The sequence below is a fragment of the Euwallacea fornicatus genome, chromosome 12 (assembly GCF_040115645.1).
Source record: "Euwallacea fornicatus isolate EFF26 chromosome 12, ASM4011564v1, whole genome shotgun sequence".
NCBI lineage: Eukaryota > Metazoa > Arthropoda > Insecta > Coleoptera > Curculionidae > Euwallacea > Euwallacea fornicatus.
In genome coordinates, this window is record NC_089552.1 from 1,620,869 (window position 1) to 1,648,541 (window position 27,673).

Sequence of the window (27,673 nt, forward strand, 5' to 3'; positions counted from 1 at the left end):
TCCAATTGGAAAACTTTGATTCCGAGGTCATAGCGCTCGAGGGCGGCAATCACCGCGCTATTTTTTCTATCTTCTAATTAGAGACGTTCGAGCTCCAAAAGCCTTCAATTTTCCAAAAATTCGAATGTCCCTCGTCACCGTCACCGAGTCGGGACTTTGTGTTCGTTTAATTCTGACCTTGACTCTGACCAATCGCGGCTTCGAACGGTGACGAGGGACATTCGAATTTTTGGAAAATTGAAGGCGTTTGGAGCTCGAACGGCTCTAATTAGAAGATAGAAAAAATGGCGCGGTGATTGCCGCCCTCGAGCGCTATGACCTCGGTATCAAAGTTTTCCAATTGAATAATCCGTGCAGGGGCAAAAAAATAAAAATCAATTTCCCACGTTAATCTCCCGTGTCCAGGGTCCGCCTGGACTGAAAAGTCAGAGGATCGTCTTCACGTGCAGCGAAGTGCGGAGACGCGTCGAGACGTCCCTCTGACCATCTGACGACGTAAAAACCAAATACGAAACTGTTCTAAATGAAATCTTTTTCCATCGCTTGAAATAGAGCTATTAACGTCCAACTAATCAATAACCAACACTCTGGGTTTATTTATATTTTCTACCATTTATGAGCATAATACATTACACGTTGGTCGTGAAATGCATGCGGTAAATAATTTGAACAATGATTAATTCGAAGCTTTTTAATGGCATTGCGTGCATCACTGGTTTCCATGAACGAGTAAGAGGTTTTTAATGGTTTCTTCCTAGACTCGGATAGTTCGCGTCTCGATACGTTATCGGGCCTGAATGTTCGTCGATCCCCTGGCATTTTCGAACCGAAATATTTCGTTGCATTTTTAGAAATTTGCATAAATTTCTTAAAATATTTCCTTAATTTCGCACGCCACATTTCCCTCGGCAGTTTGGTCTAGAACAGTGGGGGACTCCGTGCGCCATCATAGAAATGGTTCAAGTCGGCGTTTAAGGGATTTTCAAAATTTCCACAGAGAGGAATCTCGCTGCTGACCGTCGCGTGAAACACCTCTGGGCTTTCGCGGGATTTCCCCGTTAGGAAATTTCTAATTTCCTCTGCATCTTTTATCGTTTACGAGGTCCCCGCGCTGAACGTCCCTATCTTGGACGCGCTGCCTGTTCTCCGTCACTTTTCCTCGCGGGTTCCCCCGTTTCAGGGAGAGACCCGGACGGAGTGGATGTCTCGTTCGGCCACCCTGTATATGCGACAATCATGAGTTTGCATCGGGCCGACACGTTCAGATTGAAATCGGTAATTACCATCTGCAACCGCATAATTTGAGCTGTTTACGAAACGTTGCAGTCAATGCCATCGGAATATCATTTCTCAGGCGCCACATTTTAATTTCCTCCAACAAAATTATAAACAACAAAAGCGTTCCATAAATAGATCCGGCTTGTTGATTTTTCGATTTCCTTTTTGGGTCGAAAATAAAATCGCTGAATGATGAATGCGGACTGACTGGCAAAAACACCGGTTATGTCCGTCATTTTTCATATTGCTGGAAAGGTCGCGTTTCCTTCTTTGGTAGTCGGCAAATTTAATAATCCACAACTGGTTGTTACAGAACAATATTTTATTGTGATTGCTAATTGGAGGAGTTTTGCCACATGCCGAGCCATTGCTAAAAGCTGTTTCAGTAAACAATTATTAATATTCGAGTCGAGTGCTAACGGTGGAATGCTTCTTAGTGGCTGCTTGAGCCTCTAGAGCCGATAGTGCAACGGACATATACTGGTGCTTCGCGGACCCCCATCGAGACTTGTCAATAAGGGCCTCTGATATATTTTTTTACCGAGCCGAAATGAAGTCTATCAAAGCGATATTCCGCAGAGGGCACAAGGAGGGCCAAAACCACCAGGATAATATTTCCCGGACGTCTTCCATTACGAATTTAGACTCTCTGGATCCGAATCTTCCTGCGAGTCAAACGGTCAAGGGAGCCAAGCCAAAGAAAGCCTCGTCGAAGGAGAAGATCGACAAGCAGGCGCAGGATGCCAAGAAAGGTGAGCCGCTCGTTATTTTTCGGTGTGTTTTACGTTTTAAGAAGATATCGATCTGTGACACGCCACTGGGCACGGAAATTTGCCAGTCAATTGTTGCTAAGCGGTTTGGAATTCGATTTTATTGCGCCCAGGAGTGCCTTTCCAAGGGGCGATTGAACAGCGAGCCTAATTAATTTCCACTGTTTCGATCTTTTAAAAATTCAGCAAAAAAATGACGTACTCGTACGCCACTGAATTCCCACTGAAGTGTTTCTAAATATTTAAACTATCAAAATCTCGATTTGAATTTAATCCCAAGATACCGAGGGCGGCCCTCAAAGGATTCAATCAACAAATTTTGAAAAAAAAATTCGGTTTAAAACAGGCCCAAGCGTTTGCAAACTAAACAAGAATGTCGATATTTTCCCCTTAGTTACCAAAAACAACAACAAACTAGAACCAGCTCTACCTCCCTCATCCGGGCCGCCACTGTCCTATTCCGCGGACTCTCTACAAGAGAACGAGCTACATCAGCTTCGCAAGCAGCTGAAAGACATGGCCGACGAGAAGAGTTCATTAGCGTTGCAGCTGGGCGAGCAACGGGGGCAGCTGAACGTTTTACAAAACGAAATTATCAAATTGAAAGTATGTTGAAACGCACCTAGGATTCTTTATGTATCAAATTTTGTCTTATGTACGGATCATGGCTTATGAGGGACTTTTGGCTTCGTGTTCTTTCAGACTTTCCAAGAGGACAGCAACTTGGAAATGGAGAAACTGGCTGAAGAGAATACTGCCTTGCGAAACAGGCTGAGGGACGTTGCCCATTCTCCGTTAAGCGATAACGAGAAGCAGCAACTCCTGTTCGAAAGCAGACATCACAGCAGCGCCCCAGCGTCCATAGCCACCAACGTACGTCTTAATCTCAATTTAAAGTCACAATTTCGATGGTTCTTCCGGTGCAGGTTTTAGACGACAACGGCGGGGACGCCACCACGTGCACCACCCCTGACTGGGACAAGCAATCCAGCGGGAACGTTAGCGAGGTGTCGGTGGCCTGTTTGCAAGACAAGATTAACCAAATGCAGGAGACCCATTACAGGTCAGTTAAATTCCCTTCCGGACCTCGGGAAAGATTAATTGTTCGTGACATTTCAGTACAAACGAGGAACTTCAGGCTACACTTCAGGAGCTGACAGATCTGCAACGCCAGTTAACTGAGCTTCAGCAGGAAAACGAGAGGTTGAACGAGGAGAAGACGTTGATGTTTGACAGTTTGTGCAGACAAACTGAGAGACTGAACGATTCCAGGCAGGAAGTCGATAGTCTGAAACAGCTACTTTACAGGTGCGCGACCGTAACTTTTTCCTCTGACTCTGGAGATTTTGGTGTTTTCATTTAGAGAGCGCTCGGATGAACCGGGACAGTTAGAAAGCGCAGCGGAGCGCGAAGAGAAACTGGTGGATTTGCTGAGGTCCGCCCAAGAGGAGAGGGAGCAGCTGCTGATCAAGTTGGAACAGGTGCAGGGGGAACTTCACGATTCCCGTTCCGGTAATATCGAGAAGACCGATACGATTTCTCAGTTGTCGGAGAGAGTGAAGACGTTAGAGTGCACGTTGGACGCGAAACATGCGGAGCACAAGCAGCTGGATCAGGAGTTGGCGCAGGCCAAGGACCAGAGCTCCGGGAAGCAGATCGAGATCGACAGGTTGTCGGATCTATTGGAGAATGCCAGGACTAAGGTACGGGTTCATCCAATTGATATCTCTTATTTCTGTGTAATCGTTGTCGTTGGTTTAGATTAACGAGTTGGAACAAGACCGAACCCTCAGCGACAAAAGCGAACTGGACGAGCTTTTGGACAACGCGAGGAAAGAGAAAGACCAACTCGAATCCGAGGTCAGCTATCTGAAAGAGCAGTTGGCGAGGAGCAAAAACGAGATTGAAAAGCTGAAAGAGCAAGTCTTAGTTTTACAGGTAAGACAGGGATTTTGAGGACTAAGGAGCGCGCCTCATCACCCCTTTGTGAGACATCAATTTTTACCAGCAGCTTGGGCTCGCACGTTTTTCCATGCCCGGTATAATCCTTTGAATATAGAAATTCGCACAGTCACTTCATGGGATAAAGCGGATTATCCGGTAGCATTGAAAATATTTTTGTTGCGCGGGGGCCACGCGAGCAGAATTACTGCAGATTTTCAATTATCAACTACGCAGACCAATTTATATCGATTTCCATGCTAAAAAGCTGCAGGGTTTAATAGACTGGCAATGCAATACAGGGTGTAACGTATCATAACACATGGACAACAATAAAGCAAAATGTTAATAGACCAATGGTCAGAAAGGGTCTCAAGTCAGAAAGTAACGTGCGTGAAATAACAAAAATTGAACTTAAGACATAAATGAAAAAAAAACGAAAAATATGAGAAAAAAATTAAAACTTCGCCACCTGGTACATCCAAAACGATGCGTTTTTGACCATGGGTCTATTAGCATCTTTTCGTTATCCTGCAGAGCATTATTCCCCCCAGAAATATCTCCTTGATGATGTGTTACCCCCCTAAAGTAACCTCCACGGAAATTCCATTCCATGGACCGCTAAAAAAATTGTTTTAATCGCCAGGAAGAGTGCAAAGTGACCAGAAACAACGCCAAATCGACCCAATCCGATTTGGAATACAAATGCGAGAAATTGACTTCAGAAAAGACCTCTTTAGGGGACCAGTTGCAACAATTCCAAGAGGCCGTGAACGAGCTTCAAGTATGTCCAGAGGCTCGTCCGTTAATTGTCCAAAAGTTAAAGGATTTGTTTTTTTAGGTGCAAACCCAATGCCATATAGAAGACAAACGTCAACTCTCGGCAGTCCTTAGTGAGACTCAAAGGAACCTGAGCGAGACCGAACGGAAAAATTTGACCCTGGAAAGCGAGATCCAGGAATTGAAGAAACTGCGCTCCGAGGAGGTATCATTCGCTCTGTTTGCCCGATGCGCATTATTTTTGTTATCTAGAGATAAGATCTTATCACTGCTTGATCCTCGACATTTTTTCTTTATCTGCCCTAATTTATTGTCCTTATTTAGATACTGTTACTCATAGCGCCTAGACGAGAGAAATGTTTACGTGAATTTTCAAGGAGTGTTCCCATTCCATTATTAGTCAAACCGTTTCGACGGAAGGTTTTCAATCTGTATCATTTTATAGAACGACGAGTGGGAAAAGTTCCAAAACGACCTACTGACTTCAGTGCGAGTGGCCAACGATTTCAAAACAGAGGCGCAGCAGGAGTTGCAGAAAATCATTCTGGAGAACAAGACTTACAGGGAGAGAGTGAGACTGTTAGAGGGCCAGTTGGAGAAGCTTAAAGGTAAGTCATAGTTACTTAGCTGCGATTATTTTTAGCCTTCTGTGGCGTTTTTCATTGTGTTCCTTTTATGAAACTATTCCGGCGTTATCTCTACATTTTACGACATCTTGATAAACGGCCATCCATAGTGAAGGACTGAATTTATCATATATATATCATATTTTTGAGTGGCATCAAACGGTGGTGGTTAAATCATTAAATGTTTGTGCTGTCGATAGTTTAACAGTGCTCAGTTCCCATTGATTACAAAGGTGTGTCTAAGGAGATATTATGAATGATTTGATTGAGTAATAAGCGCGGGTAATCGCATCTGAGAAAAAACTGAGCTTAATTGTTTACTTTACTGTGTGAAATGCCAGTAAGGTCTAGTAATTATCCATGAGACATTGTACAGCATCAAATCACAACCAGTTTGGTTTCCAACCAAACCAGGAATGTATTTGAGAGTAAATGTCATGGCTTAACGCAGAACTTCGCCAATTAATTAATACTGGGATGGGGGGCGTGGGGAGGACGCCGAGATGACTCTACTCCCTTGCATTGCTATCCTTACGAGACATTTCTTGGGTCTTGGGCCGGCCGAAGAAGGGCAAGTTGGCACCCTCGAAGCCCTGAAACTAGTTCCCGTTACCCCTCCTGTTCGGAATAACTTTCCGCCATATCAGTCGGGCGCATTTTCGCGATTTATTTGCCGATCTTCCTCACTTTTAAAAAATCTAATTTCGATACGAATGTCCCAACACTATAACAATATCGCGCCCCATTTATCGTGAATTATAGGACGAGGTACGTGGATTGTCTGACCTAACCCAGTGTAGCAGTGTACTCGCTTAGCTTTGTGTTTGTCCACGTGCCAACTAACATCCCCACCATATGAATCTCTCAAGAAACTTCTGCTCTTAGGTGGAACTGAACATACATCGACACCCACACAGACTGACATCATTCTAACGCATCAAATAGTGTCCCTTGCCAGGAACTTGGACCCAAGTATACCCTCGAGATTGTCCTGGCTGGATCGTGCGTCCTCGCCTCCCGGCAGCATGGACAAACTTTTCCCCGCGTTGAATAAAGAAAGGAAAGCCAAAAGCAAAGAGAATTTAGCCGAGAGTGCCTCGGAAAGATCGAGCAAGCAGCAACATAAAAGGCAGGAGAGTGGAGAAAGGTTCAGGTTTGGTCTAAAAAAGAGCAGAAGCAGAGATGATTTGGTGGGAATGGGTGGTGGAGAGGACGAACGTTGGGAGATGGTTGAAAGTGAGCCCATGACTCCCATCGAAAAAAGTAGGAACAAGGAAGATTTGGAGCGCTACACTAAAGGCCACAAGAGGAGCAAGAGTAAGGAGAGTTTAGCAAGTAGCAGTGCTGAAATTGAAAAGGGTACCAGAGGCTTTTTGAGGTGGAACAAAAGCAAAGAAAATTTGGAGCAGCTAGACGGGCCCCCACCCAAGGAGAATCCTTTCTCAATGCTAAGGAAAAATAAAAGTCGCGAAAATTTAGACCAACTCAAAACTGAATATTTCGAAGAAAACAAACCGTCGAAGACGCCGGATTCGTTGTCTGACAGCGGTAAATCGGACCAAAAATCGGAATTTCTGGCAAAATTTATCAAAAAGCGGGAAAAGAAACCCACCGCCCGATTAAAATTCGCTCCCCACCAAAAATTCATGTCCATAGAAGAAGAAACTCTCCTTAAATCCTTGGACAAGTGGTATGGCAACATTGACGAAACTATTCCTGACGAATTGTTGACCAAAGAGGAACAAGCTGTTAGAAAATTGAAAATTCTATTCGAAGATGAGATGCTCAAAGAAAAGCCGTTTGCTCATAAGCCGAAAGAAAAACTGGCCATCAGCAAGCCACTGTTGGAGTCAGTGGTACAGAACCCTAAACTAGAGCGAATATTCATGGACCCAAATCTTCCTTCGGTGGAGGGAGACGTCAGGCAAAGCGCTCTCGAAGAAATTTGCTCAATGGCTGGTTCTCAAACCATGACCAATATCCCGAAAGGCAAGCAAGCAAGCAAGAGTCTGGAAAATATAAATGTATTCGAAGAAGAACGGACCAACTCGGAATTGTGTTCCCTAGGATATAGATCAGTTGAAGTCGATTCGCCGAGCCAGGGACAATATAGAACTGTCTCCTATAACAGAATGTCCAGTGATATTTTACCTACAGATTCGGCCTCAAATCCCCGTTTTTCGCTACTGCCCAAGCCAGACATTTCCATAAAGTACGAGAACTTGGACAAAATAGTGCGTGAAATTCCAAAGGGGGCTTCAGAAAGCAAACTGACTGAGGAGCAGAGGTTCGCGCTTAAGCTTAAACAGGCTTTGGATGAACGCGAAAAGGAGTCAGCTATGAAAAAGATAACAACGAAGAAGAAAACTACAATAAGAGGACAGGAGATCAGCCTCCCTGTTAAGGAATCTGTGGAGAAAAACTGGAAACTGAAGGAAATACTGCTAAACCCAAAAATAAGAATCGCCCGAGAGAGGCATCTGAACCAGATTGAGTGGACGCGGCATAGCACCGACATCAGTAGTGATTTAGGAAGCCCCCAGCGCCCCTTACATAACCCCAAAAGAAGCTCCTTGAAGGCCACCAGCAAATCCCACGAGGACATATCTTTTCTGTTCATTCCGGAGAATTCTCTGTTGAACATGTTCGAAGTGAACGGCGATAAGGAGGAATCGGAGAACTCATTTACTAGTGCCGAATTCAATTTGGATACCGGGAAAATCGTCAAGACGTTCGAGATTTCAGATGTACAACTTACAAACTCTGGCGAAAGCAAGGAAGACTTACTATATAACGAAACCATAAATAAGGCCAAGATTAAAGAGAAACGCGAGTCGCAACAACTTATCGAGAAAATGATCAACGAGCTGTCGAAACAGGAGAAGGAGCGAGACAAGGAGATCCATCATCCTAAGATAATAGAGGCTCGGGAGCGATATAAAATAGAATTGCAGCTGGCGTTGAAGAGGCTGGAATCCGACGAAATGAAGGAGAACATAAGGAAGCAGCGTGAGAACGTTGAGAAACGATCTCAAGCTGACTCGAAGCCAAATAAGGAGGAATCTAAATATACCATTGCTACCATAAAGAGAAAATCAGAAGTACAACCTAAAAACACCCTTGAAAGATTATACATTATATCTCCACCATCGGAATTTGCTGAAGCCGATGAAGCCATCGAAGACATAAATCCCACGAGTTTTAAGAGTTTATCTGGGACGGCAGTCGAAGTCGACCTAAATTTGTCAAAACCTGAAGAAATCCTCACCGAAACGCACCGTGTAACGGTTGAATATCCTCGAGAAGCCCAAGAGGCTTTGGCTACAGTTGAAAAAGTTGGAAATGTAACTTTTACAACCTCTGAAAGAACATCGGCTGATATAGAAGCTGCAAACACAGATTCAATCAATTCGGAAGATTTTTCTAATTTTATTACAGATCAGAAATCGGCAAGGGCGCTGGACGTAGTGAAGAACCTTCCAGAAATGCACCAGGCTTTTGTTACGGTAGAGAAGGTTGGAAACGCAACATTAGTGGAACCAAAAACGACGCAGATCGACAACGAACCTATAAACGCGGTTTCGACGGATTCGGAAGGTTTTTGTAATATTCCTGCAGATCAGAAACCAGCAAGGCCCCTAGCGGTAGTAGCGAACCTTCCGGAAGTGCACGAGGCTATTGTCACAATAGAGAAAGTTGGAAATGCAACTTTGATGGAGCTGGAAAGGGCACAGTTTACCGGCGAAAGTGTTAAACCGGTTCCAATCGAATTGGAAGGTTTTTCTAAAGTTCCTGCAAATCAAAAATCAACAAAGCCGGTAATTGCAGTGGGTCACCTCCCAGAAGTCTATAAGGCTTCTGTTGCACCAGTAAAAATTGGAAATGCAACTTTAGTCCAACCGAAAACAGCACAGACTGTGGTGGCAACTACACAATCGGCTCTAATTAATTCGGAAGATTTAGCTAATACTCCTGCAGATCAAAAATCATCAAGGCCGCTAAGTATAGTGGAGGATGTCCCAGTCTACGAGACTTCCGTTGCAGTTCATGAAGTTGGAAGTACAGTTTTGGTGGATCCTGAAATAATGCATTCTAACGTCAATGCTACAAACCCGGTTCTAGATGAACTAGACGATTTGTCCGACGCTTCAGTTGCTGATGACAAAGAATCACTTAGTGAAAGATCGCGAGCTGTGGGAGATGTTCAAGAAGCCTCTGTTGTAATAGAAGAAATTGTAGATGCCGGTGACAAACAAATCAATGCTGAATATCCTCTAGAAGACCACGAACCTTCGATTACATCATACGAAGTGTCATATCCGACCGTCGTAGACCCAGAATATTCACGGGAAGTTTCCCAAAATTCTATAGTAAGCAGTGAAAATTATGTGATTGTGGAATATGATGAAGATGTTCAATCTGACGATGATAGCCAATTGAGCTTTAATAGCAATACGCTTAAAGAAAACCGCTACGGGGTCATCGGAAGGAAAAAAATTAGACAAAATTATAGGAACGTTGTTAAAGAATTCAAAACCAAGTTTCCCACCGAAGAAACAAATGAAGCAATGCAAGAATTAACTCCCGAGAGTGACAGGAAAAGCTATTTAGAATATGAACAATCCTTTATCGAAGACTTCTTCCAACCCGTCAAATTCTTTGAAGCTGGCGTGGATTACAGCGCTCTGGTTGCAGATGCAGAGCCAGATGATGAATCTCAAATAACCCATGAGGACAAGCCAGCTTCCATGTCTCAAATTGATCAAGACATGCAGGACATCATGGACAGGTATCTGCATACCAGAGCCTCTTTTTTGGTCAAATCGGTCGACAATAGCGCATTGAAGAAATACGACAAGCAAGAGAATTTAACAGTTATTATTGACCATCCCGGAACCTGGGAAATAGCGCAGCCTGTAATGGCAATTGAAGAACAGACGGCTACTCTCGCAGATGCTCCAATTGAAGAATATATGGTTGAACCAAAAGAAGAAGAGTTTCTTTCCCTGGAGGATTTACAGTTTATTGAGGAGATGAAGCACAAATATGCTGCAGCTGACACAGTCTCCTCGATTTCTGAGAAGAGTCTGGATGATGAGGTGCAGGATGGTCTTAAGGTTCCAAAGGTGAGAAAGCCCAGGCCCTTGTCTGAGATCAATGAATACGACCTGAATTTGATTGCGAGAGTTTCTATGCCAGATATGGAGAGCCCCACATCTTGTGAGTCAGCGATCCCCATGATTAAAGACAATAAGCCCTTACCTCTGCGTTTGAATCCTAACAAACCTCATGATCTGCCACCCCCGAGACCGGTGTCTCAAACATATCCCCAGGTTCCCTTGAGAAAAAAAGGCCCCAAAAAGCAAGGTCTCGAAGACCACCCCAAGCGCCTTTCTGATTTGATTTTCAATGAAACTATTTTCATACCTATTTCCAAAATTCCGATGAAAGCCCCTTCAGACGTAAGCCCAATCTTTTCAGCACATGGCGATAAAGAAACAATTTTCTTACCTTTAAGAACCGAATCTCCTTCCGACAGCGAACAAAACGCAAAGATTTGCACAAACCTCAACAAACATTCACCTGCAACCACGCCTTCCCATTGGTCTAACAGCCTGAAAAAGGGGCTGCTGGACTCCCCCACAGGTTATGAACCAGTTTATACCAGTCATGATCAGAATCCTCAGGAACCCTCAGAAAGTTCGAAAAAACCTTTACCGACGCCACGATACGTCAATCGTGTCAATAAAAATGGCGGCGCATTGTCAAGCACTATGACCGATCCAGATCAAAATTTCAGTGCTGCGGGCCATTCACGGCCCCAAAGCCTTAGTGATACGAAAACCAATAACGGCCTTGGCGGTGGGTTAGAAGTTGACAGCAATGGCCAGTCCCAGGAAGTGATTTCAATAGAAGAGAGCAAGGGTCCAACTAACATGTTACTGGAGACATGGATGAACATGACGGAAATGGCGCAATCTTGTGAAGGAAACTCGAGTACAATGGCAGAAACAGCAGACATCGCCCGTGTTAATGCTGTGCAGGATGATATCGAAGAAGTCCCTAGAGAGCAAAACACTCCTGACAACTCCAATGTGCATCTCTTTAACGTGGATTCGCAAGATTCCTACGACTCATACCTGGAGTTATTCCAAAGCAAGGAAAGTAAAGATTTCCAAATATTGACTGGTCAGCAGCCTCTCTCCCGAAGAACCCAGGTCACAAACTCTACCACCATCGATCATGAAAATAAACCATCCATACCCAAGGTTGTGGACTTCGTCCCACTGGACAACAAAGCCACCTCAGAATTCCCTGCGGGCCAAACCAGCAACTCCTACGACACATTAGAGCGAGAGAAAACGTTCCACGTGCTGGAGAAAGCAGCGAATATTGGTAGCTCCAAGAGTGCAGACAATATTCAAGGGAAAGAGGATTCGTCGACAGCTGAACCTTCATCGGTGGAAGTGTTAGCCAGAAAATGTTCAAGTTTCTCAAAAACCAGGAGCAAAAGTCACACGAGCACTAGTTTCACGCAGGCGAAGAAAATCTTCGAAGCTCTAGCGGAGGCCAATAAAGATGAGAGGCCTAAGAGTGTAGTCAGTAAAGGTTCTCCTAAAGGTCCGATGAGGAATTCTAACAATTTTGAGAACGTGAAGACAGGCAGGAAAGAGTGAGTGAGGTGTTAGAGGAGAGAATTGCAAAGGATTAGAAACATTTCATAAAGTATTATTCGCGATGATATTTTTAGTCTTTATAGCTACATGCAGCCTGAATGCAATATTAAATTTGTCTTTTTAAATAAAACTATGTTTATTGTTGAGAATTTTCATTTGGAGTGTTTCATTTCACGGTAGTTTAAGCTCGGGAAAGGAGGGCAGTTGATGTAATCTAAAATGTACATCCGGTAAAAGTATCTACAGGGTGGTCCATAACGTATAGTACACACATATCCTACAGAATTCTTGTATATGTAAAGCAAAATCGCCGGCTACTCCTACTCTACATCAAAACTTAAATATAATTTAAACTTTCTACACTTGAAATGTGATAAATCAAATTCAACATATGGAATAAACAAATCAAAAACTTACCAATTTTTGAACTGAAGTCTCCATTTAAAATTACGTCGTATGTTTTTACCGTACTTTCAGCAGGTTCTGACGAGTTGCTTCTACGTTCTCACTGATTTAAAAGTGGATTAAATTCTTGACGCTTCTAGGTAAGCGGCTTATTTCCTTGGCGAATCACTAGCCCTATCACTACATAAAAAAAAAACATAAAGTATAATGCATGGGCAAGGTTTTATTGGGCCGCCGCCCTAGTAGGAATCCACAGCTTTACTCAAATTCTCAATATCACACGACTACATAATGTTTTTTTCAGTATCTCAGGAACCACTACCCATACGTCCCAACAGTTTCCCTACAGACGACTTAAATTTGCGACGAAAGAACGCAGTTTTGAGCAGACAGAACAGCCGTCAGTCCGTCAAGTCTCTAATCGAAACCATAGAGAGTCAAGGCAAACCGGTGTCAAAGAGCTGTAAGTCTAGTCTGAGAAGAACATGCGCGATTCCCAAATTAATTTCAACTTTTTTTCCACAGCTTTAGGTTCTTTGAGTCGAAGCAGCTCAGCCTCGTCGCTAAACTCTTTAGCTTCGGATATCAGAAATCCTTCAAGTCCCTCCATACTGCCGACGCCATCTCCCGGCAGCCCCTTGAGAACGCCCTCAGATTGGTCGGAAATTTCCACTGGCGTTGGGCCGATTAAGACACCCCTCAAGGAGCAACAGCCCAACAAAATTGCCAATTGGACCAAAAATGGGCTGAATGGTAAGTTTTGGTGGGAACCGCCTCGTTTAATATTAGAAGTTAAGTCAGGCTTAAATGTTCTAGATGCCCTTTCAAAATCTGACTTAGGGAAGACCAAGTCCGAGGACTCTTACAGGGATGCCATTTTACAGAAGGGAATCGATTTCCCTCGGCGGAACAGCTATTCCGATTTAAGTAAGTGTCTTACTAACAAAGTCGTTTTTGCAAAGCATGTTGGCGAAGAAATATTTCTTTGCCAACGTGCTTTATTAACGTGTAACTTTCTTGACTCTCAGGTGAACGTAAAGACCCCTTAAACAGTCTGGTAAAAAACGGCGGTTCCAAAAGGAACGCGCTACTAAAATGGTGCCAAAACAAGACTGTTGGATATCGCAATATCGACATCACCAATTTTAGCAGCAGTTGGAACGACGGTCTGGCATTGTGCGCCCTCCTCCACACTTACCTTCCTGATCGCATTCCTTATGATTCGCTCACCCCCCAGGAGAAAAGGAGGAATTTTTCCTTGGCCTTTTCGGCAGCTGAAAGTGTGGGCATACCCACAACTTTGGTAAGACATTCACAGTGGTTTAACGCTTTAAGTCAATGAGATAATTTCATCTCAGAACATTAACGACATGATTCAACTTGAACGTCCCGACTGGCAGCAAGTGATGTCGTACGTGACAGCCATCTACAAGCATTTCGAGGTCTGATTTCCCTTCTATAGTTGAAGCGATCAAAAGCACATGCACTAAGAGCAGACTCAAGTTCAGCTCATAATGTATAAAGTTCTTCAGCCTTTCATATTATTGCTGTGATATAACTGAACTATAAACTTAGACCTTTTATAATTACGATAAAGCGTCAGTTGTTGCGCTTTATAAATATGTCCTATTTTGCATAAACGGTTTACAACATTTGTACGAAGTTTTTGGAAGACCTTTACATTGAATTGATGTTTATTTTTTCAACCGATCATAATCTAGTCAACAGTATGATCGTTTGACACAAAGATTGTGGCGTTTATGACTATCCCAATTCATGTGGAAGAGAACGCCATAAATGTATTGTTATGTGTATACTCGCAAAAACATGTCTATCCTCAGTGTGTATACGAACAACTGTTAATTTTTCTGCTGAACATTAGCGCATTTTTCTTGAAAATGTAATAATTGAATCAATTCAATTGCCGTGAGAAATTAAGTTTCGAATATTCGGCGTTTACGCGAAGTGGGTACAATGTAATAAAATGGAAATTTGTAAACCCATTGGTTGTAATTGATTGAAAAAAAATTTAGCATAAATGGTCACAAAACAAACCTACAATTTGACTATATAATGTAATGTAACCCCGTGCATATTGAATTTCGTACTTACATATTTGAAGTAATAATTGCATATTATATGGAATTTATTCTACCACGTTATGATCAAATCGCAAGACTGTGTTAATTATAAGAATAGTAGAAAATAAGGGTTTCGTGTTTTTAACACATATATTTGAATTATTTAAAATATTTCTGAAGCTTGGCTGAACCACCCTCGGACAGTTGTAAGAGCTGGTGGGTGTAACTTTGCTTTTGGTCCTGGCATTTATTTAATAGCAACGTTCATTTCGTCAACTATGAATTATCCAAAACCTGTAATCAACGTAACGCTGACCGTAATTAACGGGAAAATCAACGTTCTTGGAACTTTTTCTAGATATAGTTTTCTGACTTATGTTGTTATTTATTAAAGGTTTTCAGTTTGTAAGTATATTGTTTTGTGGAAATAATGTGTTTTTAGTATAAATGTGTTTTTTTCCTTAATTACCTTTAAGTTGTTGGAAAAAGTAAGAAAGTTATGCAAATGTAGTTACAGTTTAATCAAAATTCACAACCTTTTCCCAGTTGTCACCTCAGTGTGACTTTATTTCCAAAGGCCCCAATGATTGTCGTTCCTACGCGAGACGCCCTGTCTTAGCCTACGTACATTAAAACACGCTTTGGAAATAAATACATACACTAAAAACACAAAAATTATAAAATGAGAAAATTGTTTATTTATTCCTATAAAATCGTATTTACAGACATGACTCTCTCAGAATTTAAACTCCTCGACTAAATCACAATAAAATAGCAATTATTACAATTCTTTTTTCACCAAATTCTACTTGCTTGCATGTGCCACATACCAAGTAAAAAACTGTATATATTCTATTCCACAGCACAGGCGTAAAAAAAGATCGACAAAAAGCAAAAACTCTTCGTTTTTCGGTGCGCATCTTTTAAGTCGTTCACTAGAAATCCAATTTTACACAAAATGTGCATTTGAGCTACTCGTAAATAATTCGCTATAAAGAAAAACAGTTCCGAAAACATTGGTGAGACCAAGTGTTCGAGAAACAATTTGCAAATTAAAACGCAAGTCGTGAACGTGAATTGATTGAATTATAATTTAAACACAGATTTTTAAACATGTTTTTAGTAGTCGGCATCAAAATAGCAACTATGGAAATATTAAGGCGATACCAAAAAAAGTGCCTTGAACCTAAAAAGTAATTTTCAGCAGTCTCGTCATATTGAGTATGCTATAGTAGAGGTTTATGGAACCCTGGACATAGGATCGTCTTAAAAATAGCCCTAAATTATTGGTCTCAGATGTAAAATATTTTCGGCATCGCTACGTTGCCGGTTTTGTTAAAAAGTAGCAGAAATTTTATTGCTTCAAACGCCACATCACGTAATAGTGATACATCATGGTAATAATAAAGTTTGATGTAGGTTCGAAACTACTACGTCCCAATAATGAAGAGACCGATAGTTCGAGCAATTTACTTAGAACGGTATAACCCATAGGGTTTAATCTGGATTAACAAGCAGAAAACTACACTTTAAAGGATCAGGGCAAAGAGGTTATTCCCACGTAGGAAACTATCAAAATTGTTATTTACCATTTTCCTGAAACACGAACTTACTTCCCGAACCAATACCATCAAATGGGACACGTTTTTTAAAATTGTCTGCACTATTGCTTCGAAATAAGAACAATTCCTTTAAACTATGGCACATACCCACCCCTACAATCCATTCAGGATTTTCACTTTATTGTTGATAACACCCTGTATCTCCTTGTATGCTAAATTGTAGCTTTCCAAACAACTATCTTGTAAACTAAAGCTCTCGTCTCCCAAATTGAGCGATCGCAGTGTCTCGATCGGGTCGTTTTTCGTATCAGTACTGGACCATTTCACTAACAGTTCACTCAATTTGTTCACTTCAAGTTTCAAACACTCAACCAAACGAATGTGAAGTTCCTTTGTTTTCATATCGGCTAGTTGTAGTTTCTTTTTGCCTTTTTTTGATTGAGGGGGTTTGACCGCTTCGTTACTCACCATACAGATCACACAAGCGAGACATACTACCTGCAAATATATTGTTTCTTAAGGTATATTTATACTAGGTGGCACATTAACGCCAACTGTACAGTGTGTTCCAAATTCAAAGCAACAAGACAGATTTTGATGTGCAGTCGGCGATTGTTGTCAATGCACCACCTGCTACAATTAGGTTTATAACATTTCTGAGACAAATATGAGTAATTTACATATAAAATGCCCAAACTGACTCTCCTTACCTCCAAAGTGTTCACGAATAATTCGAATTCTTTCTTCTTTGGCTGGAAATAAGGCAATTCGACACCTATGAGCAATTTAGTTTCTAACTTATTGACTAATGATCCGATTTCTTTTTCGGCAGCATTGAATTTAATTTCCGCTTCTTCGAGATTATTTTTACACAACTCGACGAAAAATTCAAGAATGGAGGTCAAACACGTCTGGTACGGAGTTGCTAATTGGCCGTGTAATCTTGATACGGGTGGATACGATAGTAAATTCTAAATATCAAATAAACTTCCATAACGATATCATTTAACTAAGAAATACTTACCTGTGGCGTGGGTTGAGGATTCTCGCATCTTAGTTCGCTTTCCATTTCCTTCCATTCTTCTACAAGTTGCAGCAATGCGGCCAAGTTCGCCTCTTTTTCACTCTCGCCGGTTTTAGCTACCTATTCGACTAACGTGTATTATATTAATTTATGAAAAATGGGACTTTGCTTACGAATATCGCTGCGCCTACGGCCCATAACATATGAGAACGCAACTTTAAGAAATTAACGTCTTGTTTGAACGATTCTTGAGCAACTTCACATTGCGATGGTTTTTGACTAGCAAATTCGGGGTCCCAATTCAGATATATGTCTAAATCACGATTATCCCTAAAATAGGTTTCAACGGATTTACAGGTATTCTCAGGGTTATCCCTATCTAATAAATCAAACTTTATCCACATATTTTTCCCGCAAAAACATTAGGATTTTACTAAATTTGTCTTCTAAGAAAGTTTGTATTTTTTTGTTATACTATATCCACACTCAAAATGTCACTTATATTTTTAGTTAAAAAGCATGAATAACCGTAAGAAGAACCTACCTTAAAGAACAAAAATCGACAAATTTAGCTTTAAATGATATCTCCATATTGTACAAAGTATCTACACTAGAGCAGTCCATTAAGCTTAACACCATCCTATCGAAAACAACGGTCATGTAATGCAAACTCGATTCCATTCTCTCCCGAAAATCCATAAACTCGTCCAACTTTATGAACGAGCCATATTTATAGGAGAGAGTAAAATGATCAGTGCTCTAAAACAAAAAATAACAAATTATAAGTAAAAACTTCTAAAAAATAAGTCTCTGGAAGGCTTGTTCTAGCTTTTTAAAACTAAAAAACTAAGATTATCACTAAAATTAAATTATTTATTGTAAATTAGGTTTACTCACTTGCTTATGATATTATATATATTACTTACTTCCTTAAAACTGGACGTAAAAAATTTTAATGTGGTATCGTAGTGAAGGGCGCATACAGAAAATAGCCCCGAAGTGGCCAAATGTGCACAATGAATGAACCCCAACGAATCCAATTGCAAATGTTTAATGTCCAGTGAATAAAATACATTATTCGCTGCTAAACCATTACCTAAAAAAAAAGTATATCGCAGTTGAGCGACGTGTTTTTCCGACAACAGAACAATCAAATTTCCCTTGTATGAGAACAAAATGCCATTATTTAATGAAGGAAAGGGCAATAAAACAAGCACGGCATAATACGCACTAAAGTTAGATTTAGCACATAAAAATAAAATGATAACCGTAAAATCTATAAATGAAATAACGTATTTCTGATAACCTTATTAAGAAAACTGACCCATAGAGAAAGATACTTTCAAAAGCGTAATTAAACTGACTTTTTGAAATCTTCAAATCAAATACTGTATCACTTACCAAGCAAATGATAAAACTTCAGTGCCAACAACTTTGCGTGAAAATTATTGGGAGATTTCGTAAGCAATGTCTCTAATACAGCCAGCCCTGCCACAATGAAATTTGCCCCACCCTCCAAAATTGACAAATCATAGATTAAGTGACACGCCAAAATGGAGTAGTTGTCTGAGGGGCCGAAATCTGTTGAAGTTAATCCTTTACCATGTGCTTGATAACCGTGGCGGTAGTGTAAAATTAAGGCAGTCACTAATGTCTGGAGATGCTCTTGCGGTAGGTTTCGGTGGGCACCGCATAACCTGGCTAGCTGAATGGATCCTATGTGGCTTAACATTTTATCCATCTAAACAAAAATGATATAAAAATAATTTAAAAAGGTAAGAAATTTAGATATATACCGTTTGAGGTATATTTTCGCCGCCAACACCCACTTCCTTCACAAGCCTCGACCCAAAGACAATTTTCTGTTCATCATCTAATAAATAAAGATACACTTTTAAATCCGAGACACAACATGACTTATGTCCGAATTTTCTGAAATACTCCATGAACAGCTCTAGAGAATCTCCTAAGAATTCATAGGTTTCAATATTCTTCTCTTGAAGTTTGGCACACAATTCGAATCTAGCTAAATATGGACCACGAAGTAAAAATTCTGTGAAAAAATAAGGATATAGATAATCATCTAGAAAGAGAAACAAATCTTACGATTGTCTGCTCCACCTTCAATCATACTGCAAATAAACTCATGACATTTTTCCACAGTATTATCCACATTACTGAAGGAGCCTTCTGATAGATTAATGTCCTCATTTGAGTCAATTAATTCAAAGACGGAGTTGATATATTGAACCCAATATTCCCATCGATCGAAACTGAGGCAAATATTTCCAATTTTCAAGTTATTTTCACATGACTTTTAAAACAGACCTTTCTTGTAAAATTAATTTACACAAACTATTAACTCGTCTCCAGTCTTTCAATTTAGTAGCAAACTCCAGTTTGACTTGGGATAAGTTCAATGCCTGCAGACTCCCCCCAAGAGGGCCGTTCAGCAACTCCAAGACGTCTTCATATTTTTCTTCCAAATTCAAAACCAAAATGTACAGCTGAACCTAGAAATGCCATCTAGTGTGTATAAATTTTGGAAGCAAATTTTCAATATGAGATTATACTTCTTGTTCTGCATCAATTTTATTATCGTCGTGAAGCTTCTTCATCATTCTCTCTGCTAAGCTTAATAATAATGTTCGTTTCGCTGGATCAGTTCTTCCTTCAAGAATGAAAAATTAATAATAAAAAATGTTCCTCATTTGGCAGTTATGGCCTAAGAATAAAATGACTTCTAACAAGTCACACAAATTCACATATGCAGTGACATATACAGAGATTTATAAACTAAAGATTTAATGAGGCAAATCACACGAAATATCCATGGCACAACTGCTGCAGTGGACATTCTGAATTTATGCCAAAATTAAAGGAATATTAGCTATTTCCATCAAAAGGCAGACCTGATATCTGTTTGTAGTTTAAAAAATAAATGTTTTGTCCTATCCCAATGTAATACCTAACAAATTAAAACAAAACTCACCCTCCCCTCTTGTTGCTTGCAAAACTATACTCATCACATTCCAACAATAATAAGGATTCTTAGGTTTTTGCTTGTAAAGAGCCATTGCAGTCTGCTGTTGGGCTTTATAGTCATTAACTTTCACATAGCTCATAAATAGTTGAGTTTGAAGATCTTCATTAGTTGGATCAAGTTTCACAGCCATATCATACAAAGTGCAGATTTTCTCCACTAAAACTGCTACTTACAAAGAAGACACTTGTCAGTTAAAAATCATACTTTCATGCATTTCTCGGTAGCACAGACTCATTACTTGTAATGTGGACTCATCTACAGGCTTTTTGGTTAGGATATGGTCAAGCAATGAGACACAATCATCCTTTCGAGACATTCTCAGAAATGCTAGGGCTTTGAGAGCTTTGGCACAAAGGATATTAGGAGATTTTTTTAAGACTTTATCACATTCCTGCACAGCTTTTTTGTTATTTCCTGCGTCCAGCCATTCTAAGGAAAAATATTGAGTTAACTTATGGAGCAGGAAAATTTTGATGAATGTTTACCGTAAATAGGCCGAAGTCTGCGCTCTACAACGGAGGAGTCTGTATTTTGCACGTGCCGAGACATTTTTCGCAAAAAGCTCTTGGCAATAAAAAGGTTAGGAAAAACGTTCCCGGCGTTTCTTGGAAGCAAAAAAATTAGGTACAACCGCCGATTTTCAATTGCACATTACGTGGAATTAATCATAGGAAAACACCTAACACTTATTGTGTAACATTCAGATTAAAATAAATTGTGAAATGCCGTATTTCTAATTAAAAAATAAATCAAATCGAGAACGATTTCAAAACCAAAACGCCATTTTCTAATTTATCAGAATGAAGAAAAAAGGATTAGTGTGTGTCAAATCAAACGTCCACAACATTCGATAGACAAAATAGAATCTGAGGTATGCTTTGTTTCTGTTCAACTAAAGGTCATAAATAAAGAGAGATATAGCTACGCACATTGGGCCCTCGGAATTTCATTTTTTTTTTTTCAGTACGAAGAGCTGCAGAGTGTCAAAAAATCAGATGATTATCAGCGTCAGCGAGTTGCTGGGCTGATGATATAATCGTTCCGTTTTACTTAAAAATATTAAAAAATACAAGCAATAATGACTAGTTCCCTGATTAAGATCTATTCTTTATCAAAAACAGGTATGTAAAAACTTATTTCTACCACTTTGCAGTTCCTGGCACGGAAATTGCATCCATACCATAACCCTCCTTTTTAGTCCCTTTTATTTCAATAGTTTTTAAAAATTTTATTGATTTTTTTGGTTTTCTCTTACTTCTCGCGTATTGTATTGTTGAAAACCAAATAAAAACACTGTTCTATATTTATTACTGCATGTCACTCAAAAATTTTTCCTAAATTCACCAAAATTTGGTTAAAAAGTTGCCACATCGAGATTCAGAAGGTAGATTCCAAATTGTCTACAAGCAAATGTAGGCCAAACGGTCCGGGAGAGATTTATCCAACTTCTTAATTCTTAAATGCTAATCTTTCGAAAGTTGATAACATTTCACTAAATAACTGTTTACCCATCCTCTTAATTCTTAAAGTTCATTTTTAATGCATAACCTTGAAGATCACAACTTTTATAAATTGAGAATTAGGGAAGTAGTTCAGCTTTGCAATATCAACAACTAGTCATAATTGTATTAATCAACAGCTTGTTATGTTAGTGTCCTAACTTAAAGGTGCAACAAAATGTCTGCATTTCAAAAAATTATTAAAGTTTTTGTAATTTTTGGATGTAATTAAGGCTGTTGGCACAACTAAGGATAATATTGATTTCATTAAATTGTAGATCATTTCATTAAATCTTGTAGATCTACTAAAATGAATTTGTAAACCCTAAAGAACACTAATGAGAGCCACCTCTTTTAAATTGAATCGCAAAATCATCTTACCTTGATCACTACTACAAGCACCTCGACTTGCACTTTAACCATAAAAGGAAAACTTTCGGCTGCACTCACTAAAGAACGGATACCTGGTACTCATTTTCACTCATTAAACAGCACTAAAACTAGTGGCGTAACGCGTGGGTCTTTGAAACAAAGAACACCCCGTCGTTCCAATTTTCATTTAATTGCGGATGACGAAGATGTTGTTCACCGGCGTGCTAACACACAACTAAATCACCACCTAAAGCGATAACGACACGAAAACATGCAAAAAAATTTACAGCCTGCTTTTTATAAAGTTACAGCTCATAGGTCGTACCATAAAGAACAACTCATACGCAATATCGAAGAATATATAAATTTTAATTTTAATATTTGTACCTATTGGTAACGTGAGAAAGTAATTCGAGAAATGAAATGAATCTTGAAAATAAACTAGAAACAACAAATTTCTTGGTGGAAAATGACAAATACTTTAATTAAGAACACTTTGATAGGATAATTATTGGGGGTTTTGAGCCGTAGAAAATAGTCAGCTAAAGTCATAACAGTTCATTTCGTTTCCGTAGTAATTAAATTTTTGTTAAACCTGGTGGAATTAGCAATGCGGAAATTTTAATTTTCGAATGTAGTTGACGATAGATCTACATTGTCTTCTTGGGGCTTTAGTGTTTGAGGCAGCGGTGTTCAAGTCTCTTAATCCATAAACCGGTAATTTGTGGCATTAGATTCAATAAATAAAATGTTTGCAAACCTTTTAGTTCCAAAATATAGGGTGTCAAAACTTAAACCCATTTTTTTCGACATTAATTAACAACAAATATATTTAATCAAAATTAGGGACTTAGGGCGGTTTTAGAAAGATGCAATTTTGAATACAAATTTCAAGGAAACAATAGAAACAAATTGTAGACGTGTCTTTCTGGGTTTAAAACCCATGAAGAAGCGTTTTTGTTCCGAGCAAAGTACTGGGATAAATTGTTCTTATTGAGGAAGATAAAAACAGAAAAGTGATTTGAAACAAACTTTCCTGTTCTCTCTATTTTAAAAATTTCCAGGTGCCCGATGTGTAAGACCATCCATCAACTTACTGTCTCAAAGATCGTTAGGGAGTGGCAGTAGAGATGGTTATGTATACGTCAATGACAAGGATCCTTCAATGTCCTGGAAGGATATTACTGGTCAGATCAGTACATATATCTAGCTGAAATTTTAATCCAGCTTTCCTCCTATTGCAGATAGAGCTGCTCACACAATGTTTTTAACTGAAATTTTCCGAGGCTTGGGAATAACTTTGGCTCACATATTCAAAGAACCTGCCACCATAAACTACCCCTTCGAAAAAGGACCTTTAAGTCCAAGGTTTCGAGGAGAGCACGCCCTACGCAGATACCCTTCAGGGGAGGAAAGATGCATTGCCTGCAAATTATGTGAGGCTATATGTCCTGCTCAGGTATAATACTATTGTTTAAATTTTTCCTAATATCCTATTGAGAAGAGTTCCGATATTTTCAGGCAATTACAATTGAAGCCGAAGAAAGGGCAGACGGTTCTAGAAGAACTACTCGTTACGACATAGATATGACCAAATGCATTTATTGCGGATTTTGTCAAGAAGCTTGCCCTGTTGATGCTATCGTGGAAGGGCCGAATTTCGAATTTTCAACGGAGACACATGAAGAGTTGCTGTACAATAAAGAAAAGTTACTAAACAACGGTGACAAATGGGAGTCCGAAATCGCGAGCAATATACATGCGGATCATTTGTACCGTTGACTTTGTTTATGTAGTATATTGTTTAAAGCTGTGTTATAGATAATATAAAAGTGGAAAAATTCGTTTTTATTTTTTTGTTTGATTTTTGTTTAGAAGTATATATTGCAGTAAAGTCTGTATAAGTCGTAGCTGCGTTCTTTCCAAACTGGACTAGCAAGACCTTCATAGCAACAAAGGGAGTGCAGAAACGCTATTCTTTCTAAATTAAGAGGCTCTTTTCGAGCCCTTCGTCCTTTTCGTTTGAGACCCGCTGTTTATCTGCCATTGAGTTCACTGAAACCCTCAATAGTTATTTATTCTGTAGATTTTTTTCTAGGAGGAAATCGAAAATGATCATTTTATTTGAAAGAAAACCAGTGCCGCAGCGTCTGTTTTTTAATTAGAAAATATGCGCTAGAAGGTACGCCAATGGGAAAACTAAAAATTTGTGTTTTGTTGATAAACATGCTCCTGCTTCCACTACTGTCTACAAGTTGTCATGATGTAACATAAAAAATTGTGAACCTAATCAATCCAAGAAACTTTTTTCTGAAGCCTTCACTCCTCTTTGTATGTGTGTGCAGGGGGTGAGGGGGGGGGGGGGGGCATTTAACTAACAAAGTAGCCCCGAAAATTTTGTAGCAAGGTATTATCCATAATTTGAATTGCGTATAAACAAAAACACACTAACACGCTCAAAGATTGAAAAGCCGACATTCTTCATCAATTCTAGGCTGTATTTTGGCCTATGCGATAATATCTATAACGTGTCTATGGGATTTCTGCACAAGTTCCTTTAAAGAATTTCAAAAATCTGTTATTCAGCTGAACCAGAAACATGCACTTGCATCAATATTTCGTTCAGCTTAGTAATTTTCGGAACCATTGGCAACATGGCACATCTGGCCATGATTCAGCATTCAAGCTCATGGCTATGACTTCCCCTCCCCTTCAAATTTCGATTAACTTCAATTTCCCTTACCACGTTTCTTGAACCAGGCGGTGCCTGTGCAACAGGGGGACGAATTGACCAATGACCAATGTCTGACGACGTTATGTAAATTATAACGAAAGAACTGAACTATAAGTATTAAATAAATGCGAAGTGAATATGGGAGATCAACGGAAATGTATCATTATTGGCCAAATCAAAAACATGCGAAATTTAAGGTCAAATTTTAAGGTGCTGCTAAATTTATCATAAAGTTAACATACGTATGCTATGTGGACTTAAAGCTCTATTTTAACGTAAGGTCGTTAGGGTCTATATCTATTTCCGAGTTTTCATGGAAACTAGCTTGTACATAGTTTACCGCAAATTAACACGGACTAATAATTTGGTGCTCTGGTTAAAATTGATTGTTATTTCATGTAGATGCTTTGTGTATGAAGGTGAAATAATTTACAGAGGTCAACGATATAATTAGTTTGAGTTGTTTTTGAGGCAACTGCCACACGTCTGCCCGAGTTATCGCGGTTAAAAGTTTTAAAAGTGAGAAAAAAAAAAAACCTCCTCACCTTTGTCATTATTCGAAAGAATTTAGAATTTTTCTATTTGCGGTTTATCGGCCTAACGGACTCGTATGGGTCCCATAGTGGCCGTAGATACCTCAATTGAGGTCGCGGAGCTTTGAAAAGACAATTTTTTCGAACCGTCATTTTCGGTACTACTAAAAAATTGCAAACATTTATGGACAGATATGATGCTGTATCTCGGAAACAAGCGGTTTGTCCTTAAATCGTCTGAATGTTCAATGACCGGGCTACTCAGTATTGGGATAAAACTCTAAGTACCTTTCAACACCACAACGACTTAGACTAAAATTAGTTTATGCATGAATAAAAATCAATTTGTCATTTCTGTCAAAAAACTTGAATTAAATTATCTCGGGAACGATTAAAGAATTTTACAGAATAGCTTTGTGATGTAGAAGGATTTAGAGTATTGGAATTCGTAAAAATATTAAAATTTTCGCCACTAACAAAAAATCTTGGTGTATTTGTTGCTTCTCAGTAGAACACGCCTGGCGTCAGTGTGAATATTTTGCAATAGATATTTTAAATGAATTTGTCGTAGCCAAGAACCTTTATTAGTTATTTGAAGCGGAAAATCAAAAACTGTGAGATACATTCTCAATTTAGAGAATTTAAAAAAATCTTAAACATCACGTACACGCTATACTCGTTTGTACTAATATTTCTTGGACACTACAAACTTTTCTATATTCTTCGGTTATTAAGCAGCAAAGTTAAATTGCAGATTCCGCTTGTCCTTTGGTTACACTGCGTCGTGTGCTATGTTATGTATTCTCAAAAGCTTCAATTGAATATGTATCATACAGAGTGTTCCTTAATGATGTGCGGATATTTTAAGGTGGGATTCTATATGGAAAAATAATGATAGACTGTCATATAAATTACGTTCCAAAACGCTCCGTTACGAAAATGCAGGGCAGCAAAATTTTGGAAAAAAAATGGACATTAATAAATATTTCCGAAACCGCTTGAGATATTTCAACGAAATTTGGTACGTAGAGACAGTTTATAAAGGGGCATTAATTGCAATAAAAATATGCGGTTCAATGCAAACTTATTCAAAACTATTTTAATACAACAAATAAAACAATAGACAATTTAACACATTTCGGGTGAGCATCGTAATGAAATATAATTAAATATATATTTTATAAAATTATATTTCGTTACGTATATAAATTATAACTAACAAGAAACAAAAAAAAAACAATTTTTGCGACGAGTATTGAAAACCGCCCCCTTCACTTAATATGCGTGTCTATTGAAGTAAAGTGCGATTCATATTGTTTTATTGGTCGTATTAAAATAGTTTTGAATGAGTTTGAATTCAACCGCATACTGTTATTGCAATTAATTCCCTTTTATAAACCGCCTTTGCATACCAAATTTCATCGAAATATCTCAAGCAGTTTCGGAAATATTCATTAATTCCCATTTTGGAACATACTCTATCAGACAAACTATGATTATTTTTTCATGCAGAACCCCACCTTACAATATGCGCACACCATTAGGGAGCACCCTGCATACGTCTAATATATGTGGTAAGCAATTTCAATAACATTTACAAAAATATATGTTTAATTCAACTCCTACGGGGGAATAAAACTAGATTTCATCTAAGTGGGTGAACAGGGAGTAATACGTTCTTCCATAACACTTAAATCGTGTATCAAACTCATGCATAGACGAGTAAAGACTTAGAGACTTGAATAAAACCTTTTGTGGTGCCAACCGAAGCGACGCTCCGACGCGACGCACACCTGCAAACGTTTCTCAGTTCTAGATAAACATTAATAAACAGGCGCAGGGCCGCGTTTATCTAGGTTGCCCCCCGAAGCATATTTTTACTGCAATATCTTATCGGTATATGCCAAACTATTACGAATCGAAGAAATTCAGTTGGGAACAAAAATTAAATTATGGATTTCAATAAAAGGAAAATTATTAATCTAATTATTTATATATTTGTACATACATATAGGTAAATTTATTTTAATTTTATCTTTGCCTTTAATTGCGTTATCGTGTGACGTTAACTAGAATTTTCAGCCGCCTGTAAACATTGCCATCCTCGGTAACCCTCATCTTACCTAATAGATAAAACGGCCCTGAACTGAACACCAAATTCTTGTGAGTTCCTTTATTTTTTAAACCAATAAAAATGATTTTTTTACGACGCAATATTATGGGCTCTTCAGCACAATCGGGTTTTATAGATGCAATATTTAGTTCTTAAGCGACTACCAGCAAGTTGGCTTCGTCTGTGGTTTTGCTTCTCGATTCCTTTACCTCGACCCTCATTAGTATCGTTT

At 39.2% G+C, this 27,673-nt stretch overlaps 4 protein-coding genes across 7 annotated transcripts in view; 3 read left to right on the plus strand and 1 right to left on the minus strand.

The window, feature by feature from the left end:
- Positions 1-12,227, plus strand: part of LOC136342459 (rootletin-like) — a 32,272-nt gene extending 20,045 nt beyond the window's left edge. For 3 of the 4 annotated variants that reach the window (XM_066288294.1, XM_066288295.1, XM_066288293.1), the window contains 11 exons: positions 1,858-2,030; positions 2,443-2,654; positions 2,751-2,921; positions 2,975-3,111; positions 3,168-3,356; positions 3,412-3,751; positions 3,810-3,986; positions 4,636-4,773; positions 4,831-4,974; positions 5,215-5,377; positions 6,281-12,227. In XM_066288294.1, coding sequence (XP_066144391.1) covers positions 1,858-2,030; positions 2,443-2,654; positions 2,751-2,921; positions 2,975-3,111; positions 3,168-3,356; positions 3,412-3,751; positions 3,810-3,986; positions 4,636-4,773; positions 4,831-4,974; positions 5,215-5,377; positions 6,281-12,072 — 7,636 coding nt within the window. In that variant the 3' untranslated portion in view covers positions 12,073-12,227. Of the gene's footprint in view, positions 1-1,715; positions 2,031-2,442; positions 2,655-2,750; positions 2,922-2,974; positions 3,112-3,167; positions 3,357-3,411; positions 3,752-3,809; positions 3,987-4,635; positions 4,774-4,830; positions 4,975-5,214; positions 5,378-6,280 lie in introns of all 4 variants that reach the window. The other variant, XM_066288296.1, reaches the window with a different exon arrangement.
- Positions 12,228-12,688: 461 nt separating this feature from the next.
- Positions 12,689-13,925, plus strand: LOC136342627 (cytospin-A-like). The gene is made up of 6 exons (XM_066288619.1): positions 12,689-12,719; positions 12,782-12,940; positions 13,003-13,230; positions 13,294-13,404; positions 13,506-13,780; positions 13,836-13,925. The coding sequence occupies exons 1-6, from the start codon at positions 12,689-12,691 to the stop codon at positions 13,923-13,925; spliced, it is 894 nt and encodes a 297-aa protein (XP_066144716.1).
- A 1,308-nt stretch (positions 13,926-15,233) lies between these two features.
- On the minus strand, positions 15,234-20,990 carry psidin (phagocyte signaling impaired). The gene is made up of 14 exons (XM_066288307.1): positions 20,676-20,990; positions 20,395-20,619; positions 20,137-20,346; positions 19,718-19,815; positions 19,473-19,657; positions 19,251-19,417; positions 18,941-19,197; positions 18,546-18,885; positions 18,071-18,240; positions 17,689-17,903; positions 17,318-17,474; positions 17,145-17,264; positions 16,831-17,091; positions 15,234-16,618 (listed from the first exon to the last, which is right to left on the minus strand). Exons 1-14 carry the CDS (start codon positions 20,737-20,739, stop codon positions 16,274-16,276), a joined length of 2,814 nt encoding a protein of 937 aa, XP_066144404.1. The 5' UTR covers positions 20,740-20,990; the 3' UTR covers positions 15,234-16,273.
- Positions 20,991-21,155: 165 nt separating this feature from the next.
- ND-23 (NADH dehydrogenase (ubiquinone) 23 kDa subunit) lies at positions 21,156-23,912 on the plus strand. Its single transcript, XM_066288312.1, has 4 exons — positions 21,156-21,311; positions 23,126-23,248; positions 23,306-23,520; positions 23,583-23,912. The coding sequence occupies exons 1-4, from the start codon at positions 21,269-21,271 to the stop codon at positions 23,841-23,843; spliced, it is 642 nt and encodes a 213-aa protein (XP_066144409.1). The 5' UTR covers positions 21,156-21,268; the 3' UTR covers positions 23,844-23,912.
- The last annotated feature ends 3,761 nt before the right edge of the window (positions 23,913-27,673 follow it).